Source organism: Pleurodeles waltl, chromosome 6 (genome assembly GCF_031143425.1).
Source record: "Pleurodeles waltl isolate 20211129_DDA chromosome 6, aPleWal1.hap1.20221129, whole genome shotgun sequence".
NCBI classification, from domain to species: domain Eukaryota; kingdom Metazoa; phylum Chordata; class Amphibia; order Caudata; family Salamandridae; genus Pleurodeles; species Pleurodeles waltl.
Genome location: NC_090445.1, coordinates 616,723,206 through 616,748,638, shown reverse-complemented (window position 1 = coordinate 616,748,638; position 25,433 = coordinate 616,723,206). Strand labels below are relative to the sequence as shown.

Sequence of the window (25,433 nt, the reverse complement as noted above, 5' to 3'; positions counted from 1 at the left end):
AACCCCAAAATATCTAGCCCATCCACAAATTCAATGGTTTCAATAACAATTTTCACCATAGGAAGTAATAGAAACTGCATAGTGATCACAGTGTGTGCAAAAGTATTGACATTACAGCAAATCACATTTCTACATTATAAAATGGCACAATACCACTATCCTGGCACTATCCAATAATATGAACAATAATTATGCCCTTCTGGCCTAAAGTCACTGGAGGTGCCAGAACAAACTAGTTACATGTCAGGGATGGGGAATTAACAATATGACACTAAGTATAGTGCTCCCTGAACAATCTCTGATCAGATGCAAATATTTGCAGAAGCTTGTAAGGAAGAGTGATGATTTTTTGCTTTCAAAATAAAATGTTCCGAAAAAAAATTAGGAAAAAAAAGTTTCATGTGCAATTTCCTTGAAGCGTCATTTAGTAAAATGTGTTTATGCAAGCTAGTATTTTCCAAAAATATTTTTAATGGGAAATCAGTGTAACCATTTTTAGGAAGTGCTGGACTTTTTAGCTTATGCAGGGTCATCCCCACTCTTTTTGCCTCCTGCCTCCTATTTTTTCTGACCTGTTGCTGTTGGCTTTTGAACTCTGAGCACTTTACTACTGCTAACCAGTGCTAAAGTGCATATGTTCTCTGTGTAAATTGTACGGTTAATTGGTTTATCCATGATTGGCATATTTGATTTACTAGTAAGTCCCTAGTATAGGGCACTAGAGGTGCCCAGGGCCTGTAAATCAAATGCTACTAGTGGGCCTGCAGACTGGTTGTGCCACCCACCTAAGTAGCTCTGTAATCATGTCTCAGATCTGCCACTGCAGTGTGTGTAGTTTTAAACTGTAAATTCGACTTGGCAAGTGTACCCACTTGCCAGGCCTAAACCTTCCCTTTTCTTACATGTAAGGCACCCCTAAGGTAGGCCCTAGGTATCTCCAAGGGCAGGGTGCAGTGTACAGTTAAGGTAGGACATATAGTAATGTGTTTTATATGTCCTGACAGTGAAATACTGCTAAATTTGTTTTTCACTGTTGCAAGTCCTGTCCCTCTCATAGGCTAACATGGGGGCTGCCTATAAATCTGATTAAAGTGTTGATTCCCTTTGGAAGCGGATAGACGTGGAGTTTGAGGTCTCTGAGCTGACAATTTCAAAATACATCTTTTAGTAAAGTTGATTTTAAGATTGTGTGTTTGAAAATGCCACTTTTAGAAAGTGCGCATTTTCTTGCTTATAGCATTTCTGTGGCTCTGCCTGTTTGTGGATTCCCTGTCTGGGTCAGTTTGACAGTTGAGCTGGTTGCACCTCTCACTAGACAGTGACACAAAGGGAGCTGGGGTGTAGTCTGCATTTCCTGATGAGCCATCTGTGCTAGGAGAGAGGGGAGGAGTGGTCACTCACACCTGAAAGGGCTGTGACTGTCCACACACAATGCAGTCTCCAACCTCCTGGTGTGTGTCTGGGGCCTGGCCTGGACAAGGCAGGATTTCACACTCAAGAGAGACTTTCCTTTAAAGTAAGCGTACTTCAAAGGGCAAAATGGGTATAATAAGGGCACCCAAAACCACAGACTTTAGAACACTTCTGGAAACCAAGAGAAACCTCTGCCTGGAGAAGAGCTGAAGAGCTGCCCTGCCTGTGACTGTGCTTTGTGGAGCTATCCTGCAGTTGCTGCTTCTGCCTGTGCTAGAGGACAAAGACTGGACTTTGTGCAGATCTCCAAGGGCTTTATTTAGAGCTTGCCACCTGTTTGAGTTCTCAGGGACAGCAAAGATCTCTCTGCCAGCACCTGGAGTCTCTGGAGAGACTCCTACCCTGCCAAGTGGTGCCCTTCCAGTTCCTGGGACCCTGAAGGAGAAGCTGGCAGCCCAAGAAATCCACGCGCAGACGCCGTGCGGGGAAAAGATCGACGTGACTCCGATCTGCGGCTGAAAAATCACTGTGCCGCTGGCTTCGCGGCTGAAAATCGACGCTCGCCTGCAACGTGACCGGAAGATCGACGCACAGCATTGCTGACGGAGTCTGGTGAGATCGCAACTCACACTGCGTGGTTTTTGGATCATGGTGCAGCTGGATTTCTGACGCAAACACCGTTAGGCATGTAAAAATGACGCACGGCCTACCCTTACCCAAGAGTGCTGACCGGATCTACGCATCACTCTCCTGCAGAGTGAAGAAACGACGCACGCCGACCCGACTAAAGGAGAAACGACGCAAGGTCTCGCTTGTGAGTGATACCAATGCATCGCAAGCCATTTTTGACGCACACTCGCCCATGCAGGGTAATTTTTGAAGCACCCAAGGTACATTTTCACGCTAACAGTGTTAGTGTGTGTTTAAAATTACATGAAGACCTTTTTGCACTTTTGTGATAACGTGACTTGTGTATTGTGAATTTTTGTCGTTTTGGTCTTGTTTTGTTTAGGTAAATATTTTCTATTTTTCTAAACCTGTGCTGTGTCATTTTGTGGTGTTTTCATTACGTTACTGTGTGTGTTGTTACAAATACTTTACACCTAGCACTCTGAAGTTAAGCCTACTGCTCGTGCCAAGCTACCAGGCAGGTAAGCAGGGGTTAGCTGAGGGTGATTCTCTTTTACCCTGACTAGAGTGAGGGTCCTTGATTGGACAGGGGGTAACCTGACTGCCAAACAAAGACCCCATATCTAACAGGAAGCATGAAAATAAACAAGCACTGTCAAAGCCAACTGATCCAACATTTTTGTGAGTCTTTTGGTTTCGCTAATGCATGTCTTGTTTTGATGTGGCTTTTGTAACACTTTATTGTTGTGGGAGCTGTGAGGCCCTCACCATTGTAACAAACACTGGCAAAAAGAAAACAATCTTTTCGGTCTTAAAAAGCACACATTGTCACCAGTGTCATAACAAAGGCCCCGCAGCCCCCTCCAGGGGACCCCCTCAGCACAGCACCTTCCCTGAGTGAGTCTGGAGGCAGGGACCCTCCATGTTCTCTGCAAGAGGGTGGGGGGGCTCCAGTTTCGTTATGCCACTGATTGCCACACTAGTTCCTGGCACTGAACAAAACAACTTTGTATGTCACTATGCTTCTTGTGGAAGAGCTGAATGCGATCACTCACAGTAAAGCCAGCCAATAGCTAGACAGAGAAATTGAAGTTTAATAAAAAACCAAGGCCCTCTTTACGACTCTGGTGGTCTTAAGACCGCCAGTGCTGCGGTGGCAGCCCGGTCACCACATTACAACCACGGCGGTACCGCCACTTAACCGCCACAGGATGGACTGTCCGTGCTGGCGGTCCGAATCCGCCAGGGGAGCGCTGCCCTGGGGATTATGACTCCCCTCTCAGCCAGCAGTTTCATGGCAGCAGCACTGCCATTAAATGGCTGGCGGAGACAGGGTGCAGGGGGGCCCCAGCTCTGCCCCCCATGCACTTGGCATGGACAGCGCAGGGCCCCCCTGGACGGCTGTGTCGCACAGTTCATTGTCTGCTTTGCATTGACAAGTAGATATTTTATTAAATTCCACACCCCTCGATGTACAATGAAAAGACTCCTGAATAAATGCAAATACAGTGTGAAGGCAAGAAGAGCCTTGAAAGTATCTAAAGTCTTCCACCGGTGTTCTTTAAGAAGAACACATTATACAAAATAAACAGTGCACATTCTGCTGTACGCTGTGTCAATGAGAAAATAGAAACATGAATGTTATGAAACAGCAGAGCGGCCATTATTATTTTATATATATATATATATATATATATATGTATATCTATATCTATATCTATATCTATATCTATATCTATATATATAGATATATATACACACATACATATATACACACATACATATATAGATATATATAAAATTAAAAAAATAAGTAAGAAAAATCAGGTTTAGTTTAGGCCACCAAACCATCTACAAACAAATACAGCAAAACTGGATTTCGTATTCAAATTAAGCATCTCAATCAGAAACCTTGCAGGTTGAGAGGTTAAAGCTACTAGTCCATACAATACACAAGCATTTTATGGAATAAGTACAAAAGTATTGTGTCCAATAATAGTCCTCCCGGTTTTTCCACGGGAATCCCTGAATACTACAAGCATGAAAGAAAATTAATTACTGGGTGGAACAGTAGATTAGCGATGTCTGCTTAAACAAACTGGAAAAATTACAATGCCACAGGCACTAAGAATTGGATGTGGTAAAAAGCATGTCGGGCGCCAACTAAAACCAGTGTTAGAACATGCTTCAAAAGTGTTTCAGACGGGAGCCAATTTAAATCAGGGCGTGTGTAGGATCTCCTAGTAATGAGCCCTAGTAGGGGCAACGTTTCTTGGTAACTGAGTTGCTGCTAAGGTACTACATTCAATCATACAGGACGCCTGTTTCTGGTGGCCCAGAAAAATGCTCTAAAATCAGCTATGCACCTTATGTGCCTAGGCGCATGGTCAAATGTCTGAAATTCTTCTGGGAAGCGGATATAACAGTAGAACTAAAATGTACCTTTTAAGGTCTTAGTTCACTGGCAGTTCAGTCCAGAAAGAGGCGTATTAGACAGCAGAAACGGAAGCCAAAATCTAACTCTCCCAGTCCCAGGATGTCAGTTCTAGAAGTCTTCAGGTCTGTAAAGTCACTTTCTGTCTGAGGACATTGTTAACCACAATGAAGTCAAGTCAGTAAGTCGGGAATCTAAAACGAGCAGCTATAAAGCAAATACAACTGTGGGCAAATACAATGAAGTTGCCCTGCATTTTTTGACATAAAGAAATTCTTGGTGCACTAAAAATATACGAATTGCTAGAATGTTCATTTGTAGATACCTCAGATGAAGTAAGCAAGGGAGAGGCCGGCACGCTGCCTTACGTGGTGCTAATTACAGCCTGTGGGAACACGCATAAAAGAAGCAGCCCAGGGATGAAGAAGCGCTTGCTGGGTTCCCCCATGCCATGGTGCCACAGTCTTCTAACACTGAGCTGGCCAACTTGGACTGTGCACTTTTATGATAGGACCGCAGTTGGAATTTAGTCTATTTTGCATCTTGATGCTTGACCTTGTGAGTGTGGGGTGACAATGTAAATACACAAACTGCCATCACACACAGAAGGGACTCAGTGGCTGAAGCTGGTTGACCCAGTGCCTCATTGTGCATGCTGTGGTGGTCAGACGTACAATGTGAATGTAACTACAAAAGAACAATGGATGAATAGGGCTGACTGGAATCCCCTGTACATTTGTATGAATGTATGTATATTTTAGCAATTTACAAGTCTTTTTTTAGATAAACAAAAGTTAATGGGGGTGACGGGCCTTCAAACAGTTACATTTCACAGTTTAACTCTTAAATATATCTTTACTCTCTGCTGCACAAATAAAAGCAGCTTAAAGAATTACACCAAACTGAACAAAAAAGAAAAACTTTGATGGTTTAGTTTGGTGTAAATCAATTCCAGTTTTCAGCTTTACAAAAATGTGTTGTGCGATAAACAGTTACAGCTATATGGACTGTTAGTCCACACAATGTATCTGAACCCGGGTTTGCGAACTGTCTGGGCAATCAAATTTACAAATAAAGCAATGTAATTGGATGAGGGAGCATTTCTTAAGCTGTGCCCATGAACGCAAAGGCTCCGAATGGCTGTCTGAGAAAAATCTCTGGCATTTTCTGTTTTGCAAATAACTTTGGCGCAGTTTCATAAATCTTCATGAAATTTTCAAAACTAGTTTGCCACCGACTTCAGCTGCCCGTCTGGAAAGTTTGGGGTGATTCAATAAGCGGGAGCCATAGGGAATTTATACACTACTACAGCCCAAACTACCTAAACGGAATTACACCAAATTTGGCAGAAGCTAGATCTCAGTCCAGAAGGCTCTCTTTTTGTAAACTGGCGTAAATCTGTTCAGTAGTTTTGGAGTTATTAAAGAAAAAATATTTATTTATATTTGGAGACGCGGATCCACCATGGGTCCGCTGCGGTGGATCCACGGGCCAACAGCAATGCCATGATTAGCTGGCTCCAATTTGAGAGAAAAGTTGTGGCTGCCATTTTGTCAACCAGGACATGGCACCTGGGGGTGAATGGGTGGGGAGGGGGATGTATTAAATAGGATATCAGGGGTCAAGATAGAGGTATCCTGACACTATGGGACAGATGGAGGGGTCGGTGAGGTACTCCTCATGGGCAAGAAACTGCCCAAAAATGTTTTTCTGGGTCATGCAAAGATCCGTGGATCCTCTGTGGTGGTAAGCGTGCCCCATGAGTGAATCTTCAATGGATCCGCAGATCCAGACCCCAATTAAAAACAAATAATTACCCACTCATATACCCACTCACAGATTAAACAAAACACTACCACTTGCAGTCACACACAACCACTCACACTCCCATACAGCCACTCATACACCCACTCATACCCATACAGCCACTTATACACCCACTCAAAGACCCACAAAACCACTTGCACACCCATTCACAGACCCACACAGCCACTCATACTCACACTCAGACCCACACAACCACACACACACCCATACACTCACAGACCCACAAAACCACTTGCACCCCAACTCAAAGACCCACTTTCACATCCATACAACCACATACACCCAGTCATCCACTCACACATCCACTCACAGACCCACAGGGTGGGGCTGGCTGCATGCAGGGAGTTGGCCACAGGCCAGGCCCTGCAGCCAACTCCCTTGTCTTGCACAGCATGGGGTTGACTGCATGCCTGGTGGTGAGTCCAACCCTCAAGGGCACGGTTGGATTAACGTATAGTAATTAAATATTAATATACGTTAAAAAATACTAGGAATTCACTAAAAAAAAGAAAGGTTTCAGGGACGTTATAGTTAGGAAATGAATTAAAAAACCTTTAAAAATTCACTGAAAAAAAAAACCAAAGGTTAAAGGGACATTATAGTAAGGTTTACATTTTACACATGTGCGGAAACCCCGCTTGCACACCAACACTTTCTCCAAACCCAAGTATCTAAGATAATGTACAAACACTCAAAAACATAGTGAATGTTTTCTTTTTCTATACAGGTTGGCTAGAAGTCCCAACGAGTTTCGGAAAAAAAGCCTTGATCATGGATCAAGGAAACTGGCCCTAAATACAAAGATATAGTGCTCAAACGGTAAACATAAATGACATCCCAAAAACCGTCCAGCAATATTATCTCTTCAATAGTCGCCATCTTGGAATTTTAAAGTACATATTCATGTGAAGGTATAATGGCCCAAATTTCGAGCATTATAAGCCACTGTCAACACTGCTGTATCATTAATATAAACATCCTGATTATGATTAATAATAATATCACTATTAATGCACATAGAATTTGCATGAATGCAACAAAATAATCATCTCATAATGCCCACCAGCACTACAATCTCATCCATAGTCATGTTGCAACGTTCGAGTATGGGTTCATGTGAATGTATAATGTCCCATTTTGTGAGCACGGTAAGTCTCAGTCACCGCTGCTGTACTATTAATAATCAACATACTGATTAGGATTATTGTATTATTAATATCAACATACTGATTAGGAATAATAATGTTGTCATGATTAATTCACAAAAAAAATATGAAAACAAGCAACACAGTGTTCATCTCATAAAACCTAACTTCCATGTTTTAAAAATGCTCTTAAATGAGAACGTTAACATAAATGCTGTGCATAAATTTGTCTTCTTGACAGATCATTCAGATAAACACAACTCTTCGGCATGACATCAAAACAGTTTTCCAGAAACCCCATGTGTGAAACTAACATTAACCATAATATAATACTCACTAAAATAAATGCTACATGGAATACCAAATTACTGCATTATGTGTTATTGCTTATGATATCAAGGTATCATTTAAAAGTACTATTCTATTAATGTTTGCTACCCATCGAATACTCTATTGTCTGTAATGCCCCAATGGATGAGTCCTACCATATAATCATAATACATGTCATATTGCCCCAGTGGTCTACGATCTACATTCTTGGTTAATCAATAAAGCACCACATTCAATGTCTACCATATCTTAGAGTTCCTGTATAATGTTGAAGTCCATTGGTCACCACGCTCCAGCAACTGCCACGCCAAGCCATGCCTGTAACGAAAAATCTAATGGCTGTTCCAAAACAGACAACTCATCACAAATATTGCAAAACATATTCTTAGATACAGATGATCAGTTCCAGAACCCAATGTTAATGATCATAAAATTATATTCCTGCTTATTTAAGGATTCAGAAAGTACAATAAAGCAACTGTACAAATCATGCAATGCTTCCCAATGTGCTTCAAAAACACTTTATTAAATAACCATTACAAACACACAAAAATGACAAACCCACAATAACAAAAACATTTTACACTGTAGTGACTACACATATTGCAGCCTTCCTATAAATTTTCAGCAAGGAAGATTCATCCAGGTAACATTCATTGCCCTCTCCAAATTTTGGGCCTCTGTGCAGATACCTTTGGTACTGTCCAGGTAACAAAAGGTGCCTCTTAGTCTATTCTAGGAATAGACAAACCCATGAGAAACGAGAACTGAAGTGTGGCTTCATCAAGCAGCATTATATTTCAATTAGAACTAGAGATAGTACAATTTTTAGCCTATCACTTTTTCGCTATGCTTCAGTCATGTCAGAAGAAATCATCGATTTATTTTACAACAGCAAACTTTGCCTCGCGTGCCAAAAACATGCGAGCCATCACACTGAACAACATCTCATTTACAGCATCATGGCCCCAGACAGGCTTTTTTAGCTTTGCCATCCACAAGGGCTCCTGGTCTTTTCTGGGATTCAGAGGCCGTACACGGACTCTCCACTTTGGCAGACGTTTCCAGATTCTAAACAAAACAATGATACAGAATAAAAAAAATTATATTCAAATAAGTTAATGTGCGCTTTTAGGACTGGGCGTGTACTGTCAGATAATAAACTGAGGAAGTGTTGAAAGCCAGAAGTAATTATAGCACAGGGTTCCAACAAACAGGATGCTTTTTACTAACATTTGCATAACTTACGTCTGCCACTAGTGGGGCACGTTAGCGCTTTTGACATGCCCAAGTCTGTATTGCGGCTTTGTTTGTGGCTACCGGCACTGACGCATGGTAGTAAGAATGTTAAGACGTTAAGCGTTGCACGGCATGGCTGGATAGCATGGGTGTAGATGAGAAGCCTATTGTGAGCGTCTCTGTAGGTCAGCAAATTAAACAGGTGAAGTAGGTAAGTGAGGAAAGACCTAGAGCAGCTTCGCCTATAATGAAAGTAACACCGCAAGCTGGACGCCTTCCGGTTTACTGAAATACGCATGTATGCAGGGGACACATGAAGAAAAGGGATTTAACGAGGGAGGGGACAACCTCTGGTGCAGTGGCGAAGTGGCAAACATAGCATGTAGGAAGTGTAGGCCCTAACATTTCGTTGGAGGTAGGTACTTCAAGCGACAATCACATTTTGAGGTTATGGCTCAAAGTTACTGTAATTCATTGACCTCAAGAGAGTCCTTGCAGAATATCATGTCCAGGTTGTGGCTTGCTTCACAACAGAAGATCTCCAGAGTGGGGATATGGGTTGTGATTTCATGACCTTCCACCTCCTCTGTGCATATGTGATCAGTGCAGTCCGCAAATTGTGGTATTTCTGTGTGGTGTGAGCTTCATGGAGTAGGGTGGGGGGTTTAAGAGGGCAATTGAGCTATGCAACTATACAAACATTTTAGTGAGATCAAATGTTGGAATTATGGTGCCCATTTGGGCATTAGAAGGTGATGAAGATGTTGGGAGGGGTATACTGGGCCAGACTGACCGACTATTGCCTGTTGTTGAAACAAATTCATATCTTAGAAAAGGTATTTTGGAGAGTCACAACAGAAAGACCTTGGTTGGGTCCTCTTTAGTGTACTTGTAACTTACACTGCTGAGCAGCTAAGCATTAACGCATAGTTGCAGATGATATGAAGACACGCCAGAGATTTGACACTCCCCCGGTTTGAGCAGAGGAAGTAAGGAGTGTTAACGTACTTCTTTTCCTCTCCAAAAACAAGGAAAGTTAGTCTCAGAGATTGAAACTCAGATGTGCTGAAATAAAGCAAAATGCAATTCCATAGGATTGCGCAAAACAGGAGCAAAAAAAGATAAGGAAAACTGAATGAAGTTTAGAGTTTTCATGACTTGAAGGATAACGTGATCACCGTGAATGACCGCAGTGTGGTCAATAAATATCAGGAAGACATTTTAGATAAAAAAAATGGAGAAGGATAACTAGGAGAAACATTATTACAATGGCACACATCAGTAGCGAGGCTTTGTAACTGGCGGTCTCCGACTGAGAAGAATTACTAGAAGAATGCAAATAAGAAAACTTTAAAGCATATGCGTAAGCACTAGTTTCCAAGGTTTAAACTGCTATTCCAAAAGGAAACTGTTTAAAATCCTTCAGCTTTATGATGCGAAAAGGGGGAGAATAGGCATGCAGAACCGATAAATATAGAAAGCTAAATTCGGGAGGCATTTTTCAAAAAGTGCTCCCTTAAATTTGTCACAGTCTGGAAACTAGAGGGGAATGAAAGGTTTTTTTTTTAGTTGTAAGGTGAGGGATATTGTTAGAATCGTAAAGCCTACCTCAACAAATGCACAATATCCTGGGACACTTGAAAACTGAGATAAGAAATCACTTGGAATTAAGAAAAACAGAGCTCATGTGAATGCAAAATTTGCCTTTTATTTGGGTCTTTTAATGCAACTTGAGTCTTTTAAGACTTTAAAAACGAGAAAATGTAAATGGACTTATAAATGAATTTAATGAAGATACTCATCCCGAAGAAGGGTAAGTCTCTTAGCTGTAAAAGCAGTAATATTTATAGACACCGAATAGTCCAGGAAGATCATCTCTTGTTAAAATCTGAAAGGCATAAAAGCAAGGGCAATATACTAAGGCTAAAAAAAAATTGAGACGAGCACTGGCAAAATATGAAGTTAGATTGCTTATCAGACTTAAGATCCATTCAGTCTTCATTAGAGCAGCCCAAGAACTTTAATGCGATTTATGGAAATCTTAGACTTCAACATTCACTGAATACAATAACGTCCTGCTGCTTCAATAAAGAGCTGTGTTAGTCATTAACAGAGACATGGAAAATTACTTTAAGTGATGAACACAAACCAGACTGTCTGGATACTACCAACCTGGTAAAACGAAATTCCCAACGTACGGCCGCTGCAGTTAGATAACATGAGTATTCTGCCACAAAATATTCTGCACCATAAGGATAAATGGATTATTGAAAACACTAGCCATGGGATACTGTGTATTCGGTTTAAGTCAAAGGGCCTTGTTTATAATTTGGCAGCCAGCCCGCTCCCCGCCAGGGTGACTGAGTAAATTACTCTGTCTCCCTGACAACGGTCCAGTTGGCCAAATTTAGAAACAATCGCTGCCGCAGCTGACATTTCTAGCACTGGCAAGAACCGCCACTATGGTGGTTCTTGTCAATGCATTGTAAGTTTACCATATGGCTCAGCCAGCATGATGAAGCCTTATGGCAAACTTACAAAAAGTTTTTTTTTTTAAATTTTATTTCAGAACAAAAGATCTTATGGTGCAATTTTAAAAAATAAAAAACAATGACCCTCCCCCGCACCATGGGCATTCCCCCCCATGACGAGGGGGGCTCTGAGCACTTTTCAATGCCCTTTGCCGCCAGGTTTTTCCTGGCAGTGACGGGCAGTGAAAAACAGCTGTGTCCCCACCCATCTAAATTAGGTGGGGGACATATAGCCAAACCTTTGATGTCCGAATTTCGCCTGGCCGTTGGAGGGGGTTGACCACAGAGGAGACGGAGTAGGCTCAGTTGTCGTCAAACAATAAATCGAACAAGTGGTCCATAATATTTGCAGGGAGGAAATCCATTAAAGTTGTGACAGAGTTGCCTCTCCACCAACATATAAATCGGGTCCAAAGTCTTAATTACAGATCCCATGTATGTATTTGGCTTGAAAATAAAATTATTTTGAGATAAAAAGGAATGTCCCTGCTAATCAAAATATCAAATAAGGATATGGCAGGATAAAGAAACATTCCATTGTCATTTACAGGAGGCATCCTAGCCTTTGTCGGACATATTATATACTATCACATGATTTGATATGGGATCAAATAATTTACTAAAAACTTCAGGAGCTTGTTTATGTTAGGACAGAAGTCGCTGATCACCTGCACCATATCCCCAATTATTCCCTTTGTACCTGCAAGGCTGCCTCTCTTGTTGCAACAGTTTGTGGCGCCCTGTTCCTGAGGGGCTCAGAAGCTGCAAACCTGACGCCCCTCAAGTACGACGTTGGTGTGCCTTGATAAGGGGAGACCTATTGGTCAAACAAACCTGTAGTCGCAAGCAGGGAGCCCCCAATGACTGCCTCTGCACGTGCCTTGGCCGGTGGCAGCAATAGCTGCACTCAGAAGGAATGCCTCTAAGTGTACATTAATTTCAATGGATTAGGACAGATGGATACACTTAGTGTTTATTTTTTGTGTAATTGGAAATGTCCACAAACATTAAGTGCACCGGTTTTGCAGTTATGATTGTGAAAAGCTAAACATGCACATGGGGGATAGTTCACAATCGCTACAAGAGCAGTCGCTAAGGTTACCCTTCATGATCATCACAAACATCCTGTGTGAGAATGGCAGTTTGAAGGAAGAATTCACCCGCCATTTCCAGAGGACAAGAAGAGCCCACCCTTTCACTTCTTGTCCTATTCCTCCTCTGGCGACGTTGTTATGAGGGTAGCAGACATGGTTTCCCACCAGGTCGGACCCTTAAGGGGATACTTGCAGGGCTGGCTTTTGGCATGGGCGGTCTGGGTGAGCTAGGCCCAAGGCGCCTAGAGTTGTTGAACATGTAGCTGGCCTCTAGAACTGCATTGAGTAATGTTTTTATTCCGGACCGCCGGTACAGTGTATTACTTCCAAACTGCAGAAAAATCTTTTTTTTTTTTTTTTTTCGTTAGCCTCACACCCCAATTTCTTTAGACGGAGAGGATGTGATCCTTAAATAAACAATGCATTGCCTGCAATGAGAAAGCGGACTTTACCAACTCGAGACCGTTTAGCGTTAGAAGAGTTAACTTACATTCCATTACGAACTGTGGTCACTTTACACGCAAATCAGTCGTCGGAAGTTACGCACAGAGTTGACAGCGATAGAACCCGTCGACGTTATTACCGCACGAAAAAGGAGATGGCAGCCTTTCTGGGCGCTGTTTTAGCACAGATTAAAATGTACCACTGGCGAGGTCACAATGTTGAGAAAATGTTGCAAAGTATTCGTGCGCCCTCTAGTGATCTAAATGCAAAGCTGACTGAACAATAACGTGAATGGACGATACATTTTGCATACACAAAAAAAAAAAACACAATAAAAAAATGGATGCTTAACATCAAGTTTGCACATCCCCCGGCAGCGATTTAAACTAAACTCAATTGTCACGGTTTAGGACTGGGCTAACTATTCTAACGCGTTGCACTGGGTAAGCGCTAGACAGTGGGAATCGGTGCGGGTTCAAAATAAAGCAAAGAAATACAGAAGGTCGACATTCTGGAGTCAGTTTTGTTTGAGTACATTTGCCGGTTATATTTCACTAACCGAAAAGACTATTATTTATGTTTTCCGTGGGGTATTTAACACACGCTTCCCCACTTCGCTTTCACTTGCCTGCACTTAACACAATGGCACTTATCACAGCATCAATGGAGTGACTATACTACACGCAATAACAATGGTTTATGAAAGCCTGCATGTAAAGACCCACAAATTTGTGCATTTAAGGTAATAATGCTTCAGTGTTAAGTGCCACTGGTGAAAAACAGTCAATGGGAACAGCTGACGAAAGCACATAATCATAATTTCCACGAAGACACCGGCTTTTTTACAAGGAAAATTCCATCTTCCAGACTTTTTATCATCACATGAAAGCTTGAACTGGGTTCACTGAAAAACACCGATGTACAGCATCCTAGTGAACCAAAGTGTGAATATGGAACTTAAATGACCTCAGGGGTCTACTCGGGATTATATATGTAAAAAAAAAAAAACTAAATCACAAAGTGGACCCAGTCTATAATGAATGCTCTAAATGAATTCATAAATAACAAGCATTTGCAATGCAATAGGTCTTGCATTTGCTTGAGTTAAAGCTATTGTTATTGTAAATTCATAACTGGACTTTTCTAGCCACATAAACTGGTAAACCGTGTCTCATAATTTGGTCTTCTTCTGCCACATAATTCAAATAGCCCTGCATATATAGCTAAAGCACTTCCATTTACTTTATTCCTGTGTCGGCAGCCAAAAATGAAAATGTTGCCATTTAGCATCCGAATTTTCATCTGCCATCCCAATTCCAATTCCAACAGAATGCCACTTTCACAACCCCACCATCAGAGCCGCTGGCTGGTTAACAATTCAAAAAAAAAAAAGACAAGACAGCCACAGAGGAGTAACGAGCGAAATAAACTAGAAGGGTCACCCAAACGTATAAAGAGTGTTCAAACAGTCATAGTGTAATAAGAATGTTAAATTGGCCTGAATCATGGTCATAATTGCAATAATGAGAGATTAATAAAACATATACAATCATCACGTAAACCCAATAAAAACCTTTATCAGAAATATACTTTTGGCATTAGACTGTAATGCTCAGAACAGCCCTTAGAGGACACCACATAAAAATTGCATGTAAGAAACATGGTCATGGAACCATATAGGTGGTCCCTAGAGGGCATTAACACATGAAAGGAAAATGTCAGAAAGTAATGCACTGTGACAATATATTTAGCGCATATAGGGCATAGCACATTACACATTTTTAGGGTTAGCAGTCCTACTGCAAAGAATTTACAAACAAGGCATTCAAAAAACAAACCAATCCCAGCTGTAAAACAAAAGTTACAACCATGAGAGCCCTTAAAAAGACACTGAATGGTGGGAGGAACTATTATTTTGGGGTCCCCGGTAACTTAGTGTGGGAATCCAGGGATGATGTAGACGGAAAGAGCACATTGTGGTGAACGTAGCCCCTAGAGGGTGTAGTGCATTACCAATTTTGAAGGCAATCAGGCCTACTGCAATGATATAAAAAACAAGACCCTTGAAACAAAATTACTGCCAGTTGCAAAACAAAAGTTCCAGCCATGAAAGAACTTAGAAAGACATTGAATGGTGGGAGGTATTATTTTGGGGTCCCCAAAATTGTCAATCGTGCAATAATCCATGTAAAAGGGTCAGTCTAGAAGGCGGTAACAAAACCGCCCCAAAGCAGGACAAACAAAGCATTTAACAATGGCATCAAGGGATTTTTTCAAAGGCAAGCTCACGAACGAGTGAAAGTGATGGATTAAAAGCACACAGAATACTTTCAACAGGTCGAAAAGCACTTGCGCGCTCAACCTAAAAACGTTTCTCACATACACCTTACACCATTGGCAATTAGAAGCACTATAAACAGGTAGTATTCGATGTACCAAATTTTACAGTAATCAATTTATTGACCTCCCCCCCATAAAAATTGAAGGTGGAGTAGGCTTAACTACTCAAACTACAGAAGTGCAGATATTGAGCCACCTGACCAGTTAAATAAAATGTACAATTCAATGTTCGAGGTTTGAATGACACTCAAACAGCCCAGACTTTAAAAGTACCAAAATAATGGATAAACATCCACAGTGGAATACCTTTCACACTACAGGGGACTAGCATCTGGGATACATTATTGTTGGGTATGAGGCAAAGCCTTTCATTAACCTTCAATCGTTTTGGAAGCAAAAGATAATTCTAGCCCTTCGTCCCTTTGCAAGTAGTGGTCAAAAGTGCAATAGTGCTCCTACTGTTATGACTGACACAGTCCCTCCCACTCAACATGACAATACATTTTTTTTTTAATTAGCAAATAAATTAAGTGCTGATCAAATGTAGCATCTGGTCACAGTAAAGAAGTAGCTGGTGTGCAATATAGAAGATAAATGTCCTTATTTCGAGTCTGGCAGAAAGGAAGCATCAGCTAAAAAGTGTGGGAAAACCAATGTGCCGAACTAAGAGCTCATTGATGTCAAGAGACCTCTAAGGCAGGAGGAACATCTGCTGATTTTTGACAGTTCTCTCACTCTGGCGAACTCCAAAGAAGGCCCAAAGTTTCTGTCTAAATCTTAAGCTGTCATATTAACAAAGCAGAGGAGGGAAGGTTTAAGGGCAGTCATCCAGCCTCTGTAATTACACAGTATTCAACAAAAAGCATGACTAACTGTAACAGATAAGAGTGTTCAATTATTCACACTAAAGGAGGATGGGTGAGGGAGGGGGGCGCTACCAAAAGACGTTTCTGTTATAAAGAGGGAATGCCTTTAACAACCTAGCTGGCACTTGTTCAGCTCCTCATCTCAACACATATCTTATCACGCTTGAGTTAGCTCCAAGCAGGTACAAGCATTTGCAATGCAATAGGTCTTGCATTTTCTTGAGTTAGAGATATTAGCATTGTAAATGAATAACTGGACTTTTCTTGCCACATAAATTGGTCAACCGTGATGCATATTTTGGTCCTCTCTGCCACATAATTCCAGCGGACCTGCATATAACTAAAGCACTTTCATTTACCTTCTTCCTCTATCTGCAGCCAAAAATGAAAATATTCCCATTATTTATTGTATTTTTTTATATTATTATTTGCCTTAGGGCACAACCAAACCTCGAACCACTTTTCACCATGGATCTTGGTTTGCGGATTCTCAATCAATCACCCAACAAAAATGAGGTGTTCTCACTTTCCATTTGTGGTCATATCTAGCTTTCATTGCCCCTTTGTTTCTCCCTCACTCTTTCAGCCACTTCATCTAGATCCACACTTTCAGTTCTGATCCTTTTTTTAAAATCAACCATGGACACAATTTAAAGACAAGATACCGTCCTTTGAACAACCTGAGTGAGCTAATTTTTGTCACTGAATTGGGGTGATGCGATACATCTAAAGTTGGTCCCCCAAAACCTCCATCCATGCACATCCAGACCTGCATGCTAATTCAACTCAATTTTTAATAACTCGATTATCAACCTGACCATTCTCCTGTGGTTTGTGAAGAGCTGTGGTGACATGTTTGATGCCACATGTCTGAAGGCAATCCCCCATCTCACGCAACTTGAGTTGCACCCCACTGTCGGTTACTAATATTTTGGGATACCCTTCTCGGGCAAAAACTTCCTAAGGAACTCAATAACCACTTGAGAAGTGGCATGAGTAATAAACATGACCTCAGGCCACCTTGAATGGTAGTCAATTATGACCAAAGCAAATCTGGCATCACGAGGTGAAGTGTTGTAGGGACCCTATGTGAGAAGGTAGCCTCTTTCTAGCCTTGTTACCCCCACTTTTGGCCTGTTTGTGAGTGTATGTCAGGGTGTTTGTCACTGTTTTCACTGTCTCACTGGGATCCTGATAGCCAGGCCTCAGTGCTCATAGTGAAAACACTATGGTTTCAGTATGTTTGTTCTGTGTCACTGGGATCCTGCTGGTCAGGACCCCAGTGCTCATAGGTTTGTGGCCTATATGTATGTGTCACTGGGACCCTGTCACACAGGGCCCCAGTGCTCATAGGTGTGCATGTATATGTTCCCTGTGTGGTGCCTAACTGTCTCACTGAGGCTCTGCTAACCAGAACCTCAGTGGTTATGCTCTCTCATTACTTTTAAATTGTCACTAACAGGCTAGTGACAAATTTTACCAATTTACATTGGCTTACTGGAACACCCTTATAATTCCCTAGTATATGGTACTGAGGTACCCAGGGTATTGGGGTTCCAGGAGATCCCTATGGGCAGCAGCATTTCTTTTGCCACCCATAGGGAGCTCTGACAATTCTTACACAGGCCTGCCACTGCAGCCTGAGTGAAATAACGTCCACGTTATTTCACAGCCATTTTACACTGCACTTAAGTAACTTATAAGTCACCTATATGTCTAACCTTTACCTGGTAAAGGTTAGGTGCAAAGTTACTTAGTGTGAGGGCACCCTGGCACTAGCCAAGGTGCCCCCACATTGTTCAGAGCCAATTCCCTGAACTTTGTGAGTGCGGGGACACCATTACACGCGTGCACTACATATAGGTCACTACCTATATGTAGCTTCACAATGGTAACTCCGAATATGGCCATGTAACATGTCTATGATCATGGAATTGCCCCCTCTATGCCATCCTGGCATAGTTGGCACAATCCCATGATCCCAGTGGTCTGTAGCACAGACCCTGGTACTGCCAAACTGCCCTTCCTGGGGTTTCACTGCAGCTGCTGCTGCTGCCAACCCCTCAGACAGGCATCTGCCCTCCTGGGGTCCAGCCAGGCCTGGCCCAGGATGGCAGAACAAAGAACTTCCTCTGAGAGAGGGTGTGACACCCTCTCCCTTTGGAAAATGGTGTGAAGGCAGGGGAGGAGTAGCCTCCCCCAGCCTCTGGAAATGCTTTGTTGGGCACAGAGGTGCCCAATTCTGCATAAGCCAGTCTACACCGGTTCAGGGACCCCTTAGCCCCTGCTCTGGCGCGAAACTGGACAAAGGAAAGGGGAGTGACCACTCCCCTGACCTGCACCTCCCCTGGGAGGTGTCCAGAGCTCCTCCAGTGTGCTCCAGACCTCTGCCATCTTGGAAACAGAGGTGCTGCTGGCACACTGGACTGCTCTGAGTGGCCAGTGCCACCAGGTGACGTCAGAGACTCCTGCTGATAGGCTCCTTCAGGTGTTAGTAGCCTATCCTCTCTCCTAGGTAGCCAAACCCTCTTTTCTGGCTATTTAGGGTCTCTGTCTCTGGGGAAACTTTAGATAACGAATGCATGAGCTCAGCCGAGTTCCTCTGCATCTCTCTCTTCACCTTCTGATAAGGAATCGACCGCTGACCGCGCTGGAAGCCTGCAAACCTGCAACATAGTAGCAAAGACGACTACTGCAACTCTGTAACGCTGATCCTGCCGCCTTCTCTACTGTTTTCCTGCTTGTGCATGCTGTGGGGGTAGCCTGCCTCCTCTCTGCACCAGAAGCTCCGAAGAAATCTCCCGTGGGTCGACGGAATCTTCCCCCTGCAACCGCAGGCACCAAAAAGCTGCATTACCGGTCCCTTGGGTCTCCTCTCAGCACGACGAGCGAGGTCCCTCGAATCCAGCGACGCTGTCCAAGTGACCCCCACAGTCCAGTGACTCTTCAGCCCAAGTTTGGTGGAGGTAAGTCCTTGCCTCACCTCACCTCGCTGGGCTGCATTGCTGGGAACCGCGACTTTGCAGCTGCTCCGGCCCCTGTGCACTTCCGGCGGAAATCCTTTGTGCACAGGCAAGCCTGGGTCCACGGCACTCTAACCTGCATTGCACGACTTTCTAAGTTGGTCTCCGGCGACGTGGGACCCCTTTGTGCAACTTCGGCGAGCACCGTTTCACGCATCCTCGTAGTGCCTGTTTCTGGCACTTCTCCGGGTGCTACCTGCTTCAGTGAGGGCTCTTTGTCTTGCTCGACGTCCCCTCTCTCTGCAGGTCCAATTTGCGACCTCCTGGTCCCTCCTGGGCCCCAGCAGCGTCCAAAAACGCCAAACGCACGATTTGCGTGTAGCAAGGCTTGTTGGCGTCCTTCCGGCGGGAAAACACTTCTGCACGACTCTCCAAGGCGAGAGGGATCCGTCCACCAAAGGGGAAGTCTCTAGCCCTTTTCGTTCCTGCAGAAACCTCAGCTTCTTCTGTCCAGTCGAAGCTTCTTTGCACCCGCAGCTGGTATTTCCTGGGCATCTGCCCATCTCCGACTTGCTTGTGACTTTTGGACTTGGTCCCCTTGTTCCACAGGTACCCTAGATTGGAAATCCACAGTTGTTGCATTGCTGGTTTGTGTCTTTCCTGCATTATTCCTCTAACACGACTCTTTTGTCCTTAGGGGAACTTTGGTGCACTTTGCACTCACTTTTTAGGGTCTTGGGGAGGGTTATTTTCTAACTCTCACTATTTTCTAATAGTCCCAGCGACCCTCTACAAGGTCACATAGGTTTGGGGTCCATTCGTGGTTCGCATTCCACTTTTGGAGTATATGGTTTGTGTTGCCCCTATCCCTATGTTTCCCCATTGCATCCTATTGTAACTATACATTGTTTGCACTGTTTTCTAAGACTATACTGCATATTTTTGCTATTGTGTATATATATCTTGTGTATATTTCCTATCCTCTCACTGAGGGTACACTCTAAGATACTTTGGCATATTGTCATAAAAATAAAGTACCTTTATTTTTAGTATAACTGTGTATTGTGTTTTCTTATGATATTGTGCATATGACACTAAGTGGTACTGTAGTAGCTTCACACGTCTCCTAGTTCAGCCTAAGCTGCTCTGCTAAGCTACCATTATCTATCAGCCTAAGCTGCTAGACACCCTATACACTAATAAGGGATAACTGGGCCTGGTGCAAGGTGCAAGTACCCCTTGGTACTCACTACAAGCCAGTCCAGCCTCCTACACCCTAGATATCAAATGTCACCTTCTCCCAAGGTGAGCTTGGCCAGGACACCGGCTTAAGGGGAGCAGTAAACGCCTTCAACATTTTGTCGCTGTTAATACACTCAGTGCACTCCCTCGCACAATGATCCACAATTTTGTCCAACCCTGACCATCAGAAATTGGCTCTTGTGAGATGCTTCATGGAGGACATCCCTGGGTGTCCCTCATGTGCCAGCCTTAAAATCTCTTCCTGGATAGCCTTCGGTGGCACACACTTCCCTCCTTTGACTAGCAAATCTTCTATTTTCAACTCATCAGAGACGCTCACATAAGGTCTTTACCTCAGAGGCCACACATCTCTCCTCCGGCCACCCTTCCACCAAGTATTTCCTCACAAGTTGACGCACTGCATTATCATTTATTTCTCTCTTCCAGTCTTCCTCTGAAATACCCTGGAAATCTTTCTCCACAAAGTCCTTCAACACTTGCTACCATTTCAACTTCATATTTTTCCCCAGCTGTTCTATTATTAGAACACAGCAGTCTGAGCAAGCAGTCAGCAGTTACATTTTTTCCCCCGAAATGGTGGCAGAGGTTACTATTTCTGTCTGCAAGGCGGTAACAAACCAGCCTCAAGGTGGGACAAATGTAAAGCAATTACCTACAAAATTAAGGGAATTTGGAAAGGCAGGCGAAGAGATTAATGAAATTGATGGGCATGGTGCAAGACAACAGATTTTGATTACAACATGTCGAGAGACAGCACATGCGTGCTGCCTACGCTCGACCTAGAAAATGTAGCGGGTGATCTTTTCAACTGTTTTTGTGATACATTTTTTCCATGGTATCACCAGAATATTGGCATCATTCCAGCATCAAACTATTTCTAAATGATCATAAATAAGCGTCACATCAGCAATCGAGATCACAGCATGCAATAAAACGAACAAAATCCAACGTGGTATTGTCAACTTCCAGATCTCCCCCCCCCCCCCCCAAAAAAAAACCTCCCAAAATATCCCTTTCTCTCTCCTTCACCCTTTCTACAATTCCTGTGTTTTCTTCTTTCTCAACTTTCCCCCTTTAGTTACTGCCTGAGAAAATAGACCCGTATCTCTTCATATGTTGTTATTTGGTCGTTTAATCTGTTAGTCTATTTTTTGTCAACTGTCAGCCAACAACAACTTTGGGGATATCCTCAGTGTCTTTCAATGCCGATTTTTGCCTCTACCAAACATGTGGCGAACCATCTCCACCCTTTCTGGATGCTATCAGTAATGGATGATGCACTATGGAGCAACGATACACAGTACAAGGATATTTTTATTCCTAGCCCCGCCCGTTTAGTATCATCCCTTAGGTCAGTTAATAGCGATCTAGTTCACTATTTTCCCACAAAAGTTTCACAATTTTGTTCTGGGCATCTCTAACATGAAGATGTTGGGCTCAGTGCTACAGTTTGTAGTTTTGTGTGATGTCATTTATGTAATTTAAAATAAATCAGATAACTAAATCTGCTTCAGCCAGGTCTCTCATTCCCTTGTGCTTATGGAGATGACTTCCCATTCCTTTTCAGAATATTTGATAATCTATTTTCCCACTGTGTTTTCAGTGCACAGGCCGCACGGTATGTACATTTTAGTTGAACAAGTATTCGTCATAATTCTGTTATCATGTACTTATATGCATATGGGAGTATATACATGTATGCACTGCTGATTGCCCGAGCTCCCCTATTTGAGTCTCAGGCACTTTCGCAAACTGTGCATCAGCTGGAAATATCTCCAGTTCTGACATGCAGGAAGACTGAAATTTCTCTATACTTCAGCCAATCACTCAGAAGTCCATTTCCCCCAGTTATTAAGTGGGCAGGTAGGATAATCTCTTTGAAATTCCAAGTTTTCCATGACAAAGAATTCTCATCTTTAGTTAGCGCTTCATTCTTCCATGTAGATGCCCGTGCGTGTAATTTGCTATGCACACCTATGGACTCTGTGCTATGCATAGCAAATGAATTTGGAGGGTTTAAGTCAAGTCGCATGTCAATAGAAGCTAACAAGGAAAAGGAAAAAGGTAAATACATATGGGCGCTAGTGGGCTGTCAAATCGGAGATATCCACCAATAGCTCATAATACACTACCTGGTAACAGCGGCGTGCTAAACCTTTAGCCCAAGCATATCCCCTTTTAATATGGGGGAGGGCCTTGTGTCTTGCTGGCAATACGGCATTTGATGTTCTCAGTTCTGTGAAAAGTTAATATAGAATTGGTATAAAACATAATATACTCACATTTTGAGCTAAAAAAAAGACCCATGCACATGAAGCCTCAGAAAACAGGCTGTTAACTGCCTGGGGGTTTGTGGTCTGTTGCCATCTCTCGCTCTTGTCCTATGTGATCTGTGGAACTCCAGAGGTGGATGAAACATGATTCGAGATTTCTCAGATAAAGTTAGTAAGGAGCACTAATGTACAGGTAAAGGCAACTGTGGTGTGAATGCCGCCCCCTCCCCCAAGAACAGTCATATTGAAGATTGGTGCTCATACACTATTATCACTTCTTTTGCCACGATGTGCCTCAGCAGGATACTGGAATAACTGGTGACCCCCAGCTTAAACTATATCACAAAATAAATAGTGGAACATTCATTATACCTATGAGCAAATCAATTTCCAAGATGGCACCATAGTCCATACGAATACAACAATTATATAGAAAGATTTTTAGTCCTTATGCATTCTTTTCAAAATCAGAAGTCCAGAATTTGTATGGAGTAGCAAGTTGTTTTTTTTACTTAATCTTGATACAATCAAATATTAAATACAGTTGGTCCGGTAATTGCAAATTACAGATGTTTCACATTGACTAGCTCATAGGTATAATGAGTGCTCCATTTTGTGATGTAGTTTAGTAAGGAGCTCCATCATGTCGCCTGAATCCATTTCGTCTGGCACGCCTGAGAACCGGCCTTTGTTTCTTTGATTCTGTCCTCTGGGTCAGTCATTTATCTACTTAGAGCCCAGTGGTAATGTTCCCACTAAATTGATATTGACAGTTTCTATTTGACCACCATTAACTTTCCTTCCATGGTGTTCAATTTTGTATTGAAGGGTGTAAGATTTGCCCTCTATGACTGGATTTCTGATGTTGTTTCCACTGCTGTTTTTTCCACTATTACAATCGATATTTTAATCAATGAGAGCCCTTTCATTATTATAGATTCCAATAAAATTGCCGGAGATTTGGAAGGCCAAGGGCCCATTGTGTTCTTTCTCGGTTTACCTGCTATGGCTTCAGCAAACCACAGCTGCCTACTTCGTTTTGATTTAGACATTTGTTCGGAGTGAAAAGTTTGCTGTAGCACACCCTCTTCCCTTGGCTCTGGAGATGTCCAACTCTAGAACATTAATGCATCTGTGATGCCTTGGGTAAATGAGTATACGATTATGTTCACTTGTATCAGCACTTATATCTAGTGTAGACCTGCGTCACTTTTCTGTTGCAGTCAATGGTAAAATGTCTATTTCAATAATCAAAGGATTTTGCTGCAGGAGAGAGGGTTCATGCATCTTTGTTACCCAGCTACCCTCCTCCTTTCATTGGGTATTCCACAAAGCCAAGATTCACTGATTGCATTAGAATAACAATGAAAATGGGTGCTGGGGAGAGTCCTTCATTGATCACTACTCTTAAAAAGAGATGGATCCGATATTTTATATGCCAGGCAGTGCCAAATAAACAATTGTGTTCCGAACGTTTGTTGCCTGATTTACCGACCTCTTCTCACCATTCACCAATTCTTTATCAATGAGCTCCCTTTTATGTTTACTCCCCACTATTTTCTCTTCCTGCAGTGCCTTATCACCCCCTGCTTTGCTAGCTTATCAATGTTCCCACATAGGTCTAGTGACAGGCCTCTCTTTCTTCATTCAGTGTCAGGTCGCAGGTGCGGTGACTAACACAACTATCCCACATATTTTCCCATGCTACTTACTTTCTTTAGTGTCATTTACACCGGTGAACACTCCTCATCATGTATGGTGATCTCAGCAATTTGCTTCGAGTGCCATCTTGCCTTGTTGCCTACCGTCACCACAGTTGAAATCACTGCTACCATAAATACCATCTACTCAGGTGCTCCACCTGACTATTATGCACACCACGTCTTCATCAGGGGGCTCCTTCAGATCAGCAAAGCACTAAACCCAGCCTCATTGCCTCCTTCGATTAAACCACATTTCTGAATGCCTAAAAACATGCTACCATCATGATCCTGCTCAGCAAACTATCTGCTGCCCCAGCACACTTTCCAACAACAGACCCGTCTCCCTCCTATCATACCCAGCAAATGTCTTAGATAAACTAATCAAATGATGCCTCACCAACCCACTCAGCAACCACCAGCTACTTAGTGCCAAGCAGTCTGGAATCGGGCCCAACCACAGTACAGAAACAGCATTCAACACCGCCACAGATGACAGCTGCATAATCCTCGACACAGGAGACACAGCAGCCCTCATTCTCTTGGATCTCCTTGCAGCATGACAAGGTCTCTCACCCGTCTTCATCAGGCACCTGCACAAGATTGGCATCCAGGAATCCGCTCTCCGTTGGATTTGCTCCTTCTTAACAGACAGAACACAAGCTGTCAGCCTAGCATTTTACGCCTCAGAAGCAGAGTACCTTAGGGCTGATCGCTCAGCCTCACCCTCTTCAAAACATACATGATCCCTCTGGTGAACGTCATCAATGCACACAATATCAACATCCTCTACCTCAATCAAACAATCAATCATGGACTTGTAAAGCACGGCTAATCACCCATAAAATCTCAAGACACTGAAAATAGGCATGCTGCTCAGTCGAGGAGCCAGGTCTTGAGGTCCTTCCTGAACTGCTTCAGAGATGCGGTCAGCTTGAGCT

General features: G+C 42.9%; 1 protein-coding gene across 3 annotated transcripts in view; it reads right to left on the bottom strand.

Moving 5' to 3' along the window:
• Positions 1-8,284: 8,284 nt before the first annotated feature.
• The window catches only part of UBE2T (ubiquitin conjugating enzyme E2 T), a 106,050-nt gene continuing 88,901 nt past the window's right edge, over positions 8,285-25,433 (bottom strand). For all 3 annotated transcript variants that reach the window (XM_069238927.1, XM_069238928.1, XM_069238929.1), the window contains exon 7: positions 8,285-8,850. In XM_069238927.1, coding sequence (XP_069095028.1) covers positions 8,740-8,850 — 111 coding nt within the window. In that variant the 3' untranslated portion in view covers positions 8,285-8,739. The remainder of the gene's footprint in view (positions 8,851-25,433) is intronic.